The sequence below is a fragment of the Hyla sarda genome, chromosome 2 (assembly GCF_029499605.1).
Source record: "Hyla sarda isolate aHylSar1 chromosome 2, aHylSar1.hap1, whole genome shotgun sequence".
Classification (NCBI taxonomy): domain Eukaryota; kingdom Metazoa; phylum Chordata; class Amphibia; order Anura; family Hylidae; genus Hyla; species Hyla sarda.
This window is the reverse complement of record NC_079190.1, coordinates 282,629,006-282,637,966: the sequence shown is the minus strand read 5'-3', so window position 1 is coordinate 282,637,966 and position 8,961 is coordinate 282,629,006. Positions and strand designations below refer to the sequence as shown.

Genomic DNA, 8,961 nt, shown 5'->3' with positions numbered 1-8,961 from the left:
GGACACCAATATTGGAGCAACGGGGGAGCATAGACAGTTGAGTTAGTTTCTTTTGGAATCATTTTCATCCCTGGCACAGTGGATAAAACTAAAATAAAATACTAAAAAAGCCAGCAAGTAGAAGTAAAACGTCCGTCTTTATTCAGGGTTCTTCCTTAAAAGCCTTCACGGTGGCAGACAAACCGTGAACATATCAAAAATATGAAATATTGCACAAACAGAGGGGGCTGACGCGTTTCTGATCTATCGATCCTTACTCATAGCCTGTAGATCCTCAAATGAGGCACCGTTATATACTCCAGGGTATTTTCCCCATTCCCACAGGAAGCGGAGGGACAGGTCCACATCACATGTGCGCGTGATTAAAACAAAAACATGGGACCAAACACAGATAAATTATTCGGAGACATATCAGTAATGTAATATTAAATCTGTTTTGCTATTTAGACCATGGGGTTGAATGCAATTCAAAAGATAAATCCACATGATTTCCCTATTGTGGAGGGATCGAATATGGTCACCTCCCCTTTTATTTAGCTTCACCTTCTCAATGCCTGAGAACCTGAGGGAAGTGGTGTCTGAATTATGACATATTAGAAAATGTTTAGATATGTTAGAAATGTTCGAGCTTAAAGGGCCAGCAGCATGTCTAATGTGCTCTTGCATGCGTGTTTTAAGGGACCTTTTGGTGGAACCCACATATGTTAAGTGACATTGTGTGCACATGATTTTATATACAACAAAAGTGCTATCACAGTTTATAAAGTTGTGAATGACATGGCATTTACCATCCACCGTACCTTCTATTTTCTGGCATTTTCCGGCAAAGGGACATACCACACACCGCGATTTACCGCACTTGTGGAAGCCCTTGGTGCTAATCCACTGGGTGGTAACACTAGCCGTGTCCACTATAATGGGAACAAGGAGATTGGATAGAGTAGGTGCCCGCCTCGCTGCAAATCTCACACCTGACTTTATAATCTCCCCTACCGTGGGATCTGTTGATAGCAAAGGTAAGTGTTTAATTACAATGCGTTTGATGTCATTAAATTCTGGACTGTACGTGGTGACAAATGTAGGACGATCTTGTGATTCAGTTGGTTGCTTACTTGTAAAAAGGGATTTTCGATCCATAGGATCCACTCTCGACTCTCGGCCTGAGAACCTGAGGGAAGTGGTGTCTGAATTATGACATATTAGAAAATGTTTAGATATGTTAGAAATGTTCGAGCTTAAAGGGCCAGCAGCATGTCTAATGTGCTCTTGCATGCGTGTTTTAAGGGACCTTTTGGTGGAACCCACATATGTTAAGTGACATTGTGTGCACATGATTTTATATACAACAAAAGTGCTATCACAGTTTATAAAGTTGTGAATGACATGGCATTTACCATCCACCGTACCTTCTATTTTCTGGCATTTTCCGGCAAAGGGACATACCACACACCGCGATTTACCGCACTTGTGGAAGCCCTTGGTGCTAATCCACTGGGTGGTAACACTAGCCGTGTCCACTATAATGGGAACAAGGAGATTGGATAGAGTAGGTGCCCGCCTCGCTGCAAATCTCACACCTGACTTTATAATCTCCCCTACCGTGGGATCTGTTGATAGCAAAGGTAAGTGTTTAATTACAATGCGTTTGATGTCATTAAATTCTGGACTGTACGTGGTGACAAATGTAGGACGATCTTGTGATTCAGTTGGTTGCTTACTTGTAAAAAGGGATTTTCGATCCATAGGATCCACTCTCGACCGAGCTTTTTTCAAGAGCCATCCAGGGTAACCTTGAGCTGCCAGGCGTGTGCATGCTGCATCAGCTTCCCTGCCGTACACCTCGGCGGAAGAACTGTTCCGCTTAATTCGTATAAGTTCACCTACTGGTATGGCTCTTACTGTTTGTTTGGAATGGCATGAATTCGCCCTTTGGATGGTATTGCCTGATATCTTTTTTCTGTAAGGATCAACCTCAATTTTATTTGTATCAGGGTTGCCACGTAATATGATATCCAAAATGGGGGTTTCACTTTTACACCATGTGTGGGTAAACGTAAGATTGAGCCGATTATTATTGATATATGTCATGAATGCATCAACGGTCAGATGGTCAGACAACCAAATGATGAGCACATCGTCTAAATACCTCCCATACCATGCGAGGCATGTGGAAAATGGATTGGTGTCAGAAAAAATAAACTGCTCCTCCCACCAAAAAACAAAAAGCTTAGCCCGAGCTGGTGATGACTTTGCTCCCATTGAAGCACCCGTGCGCTGCAAATAAAAATTGTTACCAAACATAAAATAATTGTGTTTTATCACAAAATCTACCACCTCAATAATGTAATGTCTCAAATCCACAGAATATTTAGAAAATCTCATCAGTATATCCGAGATAGCTGATAATGCCAGGTTTTGTGGAATATTGGAATAGAGCGATTCAATGTCACAAGTAAGCCACGACAGAGAATCGGTCCATGTGAATTCATCCATGATTTTTAGCAAGTGCTTAGTGTCCTTGATATAACTTGGGCATTGCATAACCAGAGGTTGCAGTACTGAGTCCAACCACTCGCATAGGTGCTCGTTATGGGATCCGATCCCCGCCACGATCAGACGCATCGGCGGCGGGAATCGGTCCTTATGCAGCTTGGGTAGCGAGTGGAAGATAGGAATAATTGGAGCAGGCACGAAAATATAATCCACTTCTTTTTGGGTCAAAATAGATCTGGCTTTCCCCTCTTCCAACAGAGTCAACAGTTCTTTTTTAAAAGGCTCAGTGGGATCCCCACAAAGTTTAAGGTAAGTTTTATCATCAGATAGTAGATTTTCATTTAAATTGATATATAGTCCCGTGTCCATACATACTACCGAGCCGCCTTTATCGACGGATCGGATCGTCAAATTTTTGTTTTTCTTTAATTTCTTTATGGCAGCAGCCTCCTTTTTATTCAAATTAGGACATTACTTTTGATTGTAGATTAACCAAACCTTTCATGATAAGGTCCTGGAACCAATCAAAAATTGCTGGTCTGGTCTGTATGGGGTAAAAATTTTGGTTTTTAGTGGAGAAGGTATGTGCAGTATTCACTTCATCACAAATTGATATCCCACTATTTTCAAGGAGACAGAGATCTCTAAAAGCAATTTGTTCTGCTAACGTATGCATTAGTGGTAAATCAGGGTTTATAGAAAGTTGAGGTGGGTCCGATGGTTCATCAGCATTTTCCACAAAAAATTTTTTCTTAACTGTTAAAGTTCTCACAAATTTATTTATATCCAAAATTGTCCGATAAACATCAAAATGATGTGTAGGAGAGAAACCCAGTCCTTTCCACAGGACCGAGGTTTCTTCATCTGTAATGATTTGTGCAGAAATGTTAATGACTTGAAAATCCTCTTTTATTACTTTTTCCGTTTGTCCTTGTTACGCTCCGAAGCTCTTCTTCCTATGTTTTCTGCCACCGCGCCTTCCTCGTTTTTTGACTGTCTTCTCGCATTGCGATTCTTGTGAGTGTTCACATATTGCGGTTCTGAGTCCCCGCTAGTGTCCGTGGTATCTGAACAATCTGAATTTTCAGTAAACTTCTGGTCAGAAGAACTAAATTCACATGGAGCGATTCTCTGTTGTGGCTTACTTGCGACATTGAATCGCTCTATTCCAGTATTCCACAAAACCTGGCATTATCAGCTATCTCGGAAAAAAGGAAAACTATTTATTCATCCCAAATGTGCAAAGAGCAACGTTTCAATGGTCTCACACCATCATTATGAAGCCACTTGATAATGATGGTGTGAGACCATTGAAACGTTGCTCTTTGCACATTTGGGATGAATAAATAGTTTTCATTTTTTCACCATACCTTGAGTGCCACAGCATTTTCCTTGGAACTACGTATGCAGAATCCTGGACACGGACCCTAGCTGGAGGCAGCTACTCACGCTTGGAACTATATATATATATATATATATATATATATATATATATATATACACAAATCAAAAAATATGTTGCAGTCTCTTGTAATACCTTTTCTATTGGACTAACAGAATTTTGTAGAGACAAGCTTTCAGGATTCCTCCCTTTATCAAGTCCAATAGTCAAGGACTAATGATCAAAGGACTTTATAAATTATCAGGGAGGAATCCCGAAAGTTTGTCTCTACAAAATTCTGTTAGTCCAATAAAAAAGGTATTACAATCTGCATCACTGGACTAATATGGCTACTCACATTTACTATACAGATATACACATACCTGAAGATGGTTTAGAACCCTGTGATGTCACACATGCTTGTGATGATGTCACCGTAAGCTGTACAAGGAGGTGCGCGCCGGCTGCAGTCTCTTCAGTGTGTTTTGCATTCACAACCTGTGGTGCAAAGTGTTTGTTAGAGAGTTTCTATTTGCAATAGAGAATTCCAGATTTTGACCGTTCCTTGTCTGAAGAGAGAACCACAAGGTAAGTCTCAGCCTCTTCTATTCATACATACACAGGGCTTTTTGTTTGACAGATTTTTTTTATTGTTGTTGCTTTTTTTTTTTTTAGCAAAAAAAACCAAGAAATTAATTTCCAAAAGAAATAACAAAAGTTATATTTCTCATAGCATTGTGACAATACTTGGCTTAGGCATTAAACATAATAAAACGCACATATAGTATCATGACCAGAGCTTTTTCTTGCAAAACTGCTAAAATGCAATTATGTCCAAAAAAGCCCCCAAGAAAAAGAGTCCTAATTCATGAAGTTCTGAAAGATATAAGTCTATGAGAAAGATTTGGTGGTGTAGTAAAAGAATAACAGAAAAATTAGGGCAGAAATATAATATTATATAATAGAATTCTGTGTGTACTAACAATAGAAATACTCTGGGTACTCCGAAAGGGAAAATTTTCAAATCAACTAGTGGCAGAAAGTCATATAGGGGACGGATAGATCCCAATGAGGTGGGGTAGGTTCATTATTAGTAAATGTATATAGCAGGATAGCCCAATTGTATCTACAGTATGAAGTTCACATGGCCCAGTGACCATACAGCCAAGCCCTTATAATCCGCCATTACTAGGACAGATTCAGGGTTGTCAGATATTACTAGGACCGGACAGGTTTAGGGTTATCAGATATCACTAGGACCGGACAGGTTCAGGGTTATCAGATATTACTAGGACCGGACAGGTTCAGGGTTATCAGATATTACTAGGACCGGACAGGTTCAGGGTTATCAGATATTACTAGGACCGGACAGGTTTAGGGTTATCAGATATTACTAGGACCGGACAGGTTCAGGGTTATCAGATATTACTAGGACCGGACAGAATCACGGTTGTCAGATATTACTAGGACCAGACAGGTTCAGGGTTATCTGATATTACTAGGACCAGACAGGTTCAGGGTTATCAGATATTACTAGGACCGGACAGATTCAGGGTTATCAGATATTACTAGGACCGGACAGGTTCAGGGTTATCAGATTTTACTAGGACCGGACAGGTTCAGGGTTATCAGATATTACTAGGACCATACAGGTTCAGGGTTATCAGATATTACTAGGACCGGACAGGTTCAGGGTTATCAGATATTACTAGGACCGGACAGGTTCAGGGTTATCAGATATTACTAGGACTGGACAGGTTCAGGGTTATCAGATATTACTAGGACCGGACAGGTTCAGGGTTATCAGATATTACTAGGACCGGACAGGTTCAGGGTTATCAGATATTACTAGGACCAGACAGGTTCAGGGTTATCAGATATTACTAGGACCGGACAGGTTCAGGGTTATCAGATATTACTAGGACCGGACAGGTTCAGGGTTATCAGATATTACTAGGACCGGACAGATTCAGGGTTATCAGATATTACTAGGACCGGACAGGTTCAGGGTTATCAGATATTACTAGGACCGGGCAGGTTCAGGGTTATCAGATATTACTAGGACCGGACAGGTTCAGGGTTATCAGATATTACTAGGACCGGACAGGTTCAGGGTTATCAGATATTACTAGGACCGGACAGGTTCAGGGTTATCAGATATTACTAGGACCGGACAGGTTCAGGGTTATCAGATATTACTAGGACCGGACAGGTTCAGGGTTATCAGATATTACTAGGACCGGGCAGGTTCAGGGTTATCAGATATTACTAGGACCGGACAGGTTCAGGGTTATCAGACATTGGTAACCTCAGGGAAGTGGTCTCCTTATAAAACACTTATAGAGAAGCGTCTTCTTCTGAGGCTGCGATGGTCTTAGTGTTATCTTGTGGTTCTGTGCTGGACATTTCTGCTCTGTATGAAGGATCTATTGTATAATGACAGGAATGATGACATGTTGTCTAATGTGTTCACTTATCTCTCTCTCTCTAGTGTTTTCAGGCTCTGACCTGTGACCATGGCCTCTCCACAAGACCCATTGCTGAAGGAGGAGGAAGAAGCAATGGAGGACCATAGTGATATGGATGTAGAAAAGGGCGATATCCCTGAGAGGCAGAACCTGCCATCTCTAAGCGTGATGTCCACCGCACGTTCCATCATCACCGTAGTGATCCTCGCCTTTGTTAATTTGCTCATCTATGCAAATCGCTCCAGCGTGGCGGGGGTGCTGCCTTATATACAGAAAGCATATGACACCAATGCTAGTCTGTCCGGCTTATTGAATACATTGTTCATTGGAAGCTACGTGCTGGTCGCACCAATTGCCGGATATTTGGGCGACCACTGTAATAAGAAATATACTGTTTGCGCAGGAGTCATCGTTTGGCTGAGCATGACACTTACCCTGTCATTCATCCCTGACGGGTACTTCCTGCTCTTCCTGCTGACGAGTGGACTGGTTGGGGCCGGAGAGGCGACTTTCTGCACCATCGCCCCCTCCATCATTGCAGACCTTTTTACAAGTGACCAGCGGACCCGCATGCTGAACGTGTTTTACTCCGTCATACCTGTAGGCTGCGGACTAGGATACATCATCGGGCCCAAAGTGACTGATGCAGCAAGGGGCGATTGGCACTGGGCATTTCGGGTCACCCCTGGCCTGGGCCTCATAGCTGTGGCTTTGATGATTTTGGTCACAAAGGAGCTTCCAAGAACGACTACAAACGGGAAGAAGAACAACAAATCCCAGAAGTTTGCCCAATGGGCGACAGATCTGAAAAAACTATTTAAAAATCGAAGCTTCATGTTAACCACCATGGGATCGACGGCTGTATCCTTCATAGTGGGAGCCATAGGTGTATGGGGTCCGTCATACCTGACCCACGCACGAACACTCCTACAAGAGAAGGACCCTTGCCGTGCTGAACCGTGTGACTATCACGACATCCTAATATTTGGTGTGGTTACAGTCGTTTCCGGCATTCTGGGAGTTGTAGCAGGGACGGAGATAAGTAAAAGATATCGCAAATCCAACCCACGGGCGGACCCGCTTGTGTGTGGATGCGCGATGATGCTCTCCGCCCCTTTTCTTCTGTTGGCATTGACTTTTGGCAACATCAGCCTCGTTGCCACCAACATCTTCATCTTCATCGGAGAGACGCTTCTGTCAGTAAATTTCACCCTCATATCTGACATTATACTAAAAGTAGTAACTCCGTGGAGGAGATCTTCAGCCCTGGCCGTGCAGATGACAATCTATCACCTCCTAGGTGACGCCGGCAGCCCGTACCTCATCGGCCTGATATCTGACACCTACGAACGAGGATATGCCAAATCCCCTCTTCTGAAATACCGCAGCCTGGAGTATGCCCTCATGACCTGCACCATAATGGCAGTCATCGGAGGGGCCTTCTTCATGGCCACGGCCCTATATATAGAGAGGGACGAAAAAGAAGCAGAGATGGAATCAGAACCTCCGTCATCCTCCTCCTCCTCACTGCTTCCTGCCGATGAGGACCGCGCTTCAGACTGAGGAAAAGTCATTGCTTACCTTTATCTCGTTTACTTCATTAAAAAAAAATTAAGAAAAAAATAACTGCATTTGTTCTATGTTCCACTTTACCCCTTATTCTAGACCCAGGAGCGGACACAGACAGCAGAGGGCCCTTGTGCAAAGAATGTGCCTGTGCCCCCCCCCCCCCCCCAAAACAGCAATTGTTCAGCACCCCCCCTCCATGTGTCACTTACTCAGGTGGACCCCCATATGTCACTTGCTGTATAAGTTTCTAATTATTTATTAAGGCCTCCCATATGCCGCAGCTCATTCAAGCCCCCCACATTAGGTAGCATAGATTCCCAACATTAGGTAGCATAGTTTCCTCACATTAGGTAGCATAGTTTCCCCACATTGGGAAGCATAGATTCCCTACATTAGGTAGCATAGTTTCCCCACATTAGGTAGCATAGTTTCCCCACATTAGGTAGCATAGTTTCCCCACAATAGGTAGCACAGATTCCCCACATTAGGTAACATAGTTTCCCGACATTAGGTAGCATAGTTTCCCCACATTAGGTAGCACAGATTCCCCACATTAGGTAACATAGTTTCCCCACATTAGGTAGCATAGTTTCCCCACAATAGGTAGCATAGTTTGCCCACATTAGGTAGCACAGATTCCTCACATTAGGTAACATAGTTTTCCCACATTAGGTAGCATAGTTTCCCCACATTAGGTAGCATACTTTCCCCACATTAGGTAGCATAGTTTCCCCACATTAGGTAGCACAGATTCCCCACATTAGGTAACATAGTTTCCCCACATTAGGTAGCATAGCTTCCCCACATTAGGTAGCATACTTTCCCCACATTAGGTAGCATAGTTTCCCCACATTAGGTAGCACAGATTCCCCACATTAGGTAACATAGTTTCCCCACATTAGGTAGCATAGATTCCTCACATTAGGTAGCCATAGCCCCCCCAAACACACAGACAGACACAGACACACACAGAGACACACTTACCTGCCCTGCACAGCGCTTCTCCTCTCCGGCAGCGGCCTGACAAGTGACGTCAATGATGTCCTCCTG

General features: G+C 43.1%; 1 protein-coding gene across 1 annotated transcript; it reads left to right on the top strand.

Moving 5' to 3' along the window:
- Nucleotides 1-4,351: 4,351 nt before the first annotated feature.
- LOC130357892 (protein spinster homolog 1-like) lies at nucleotides 4,352-7,962 on the top strand. Its single transcript, XM_056560634.1, has 2 exons — nucleotides 4,352-4,462; nucleotides 6,366-7,962. Exon 2 carries the CDS (start codon nucleotides 6,391-6,393, stop codon nucleotides 7,903-7,905), a length of 1,515 nt encoding a protein of 504 aa, XP_056416609.1. The 5' UTR covers nucleotides 4,352-4,462; nucleotides 6,366-6,390; the 3' UTR covers nucleotides 7,906-7,962.
- The last annotated feature ends 999 nt before the right edge of the window (nucleotides 7,963-8,961 follow it).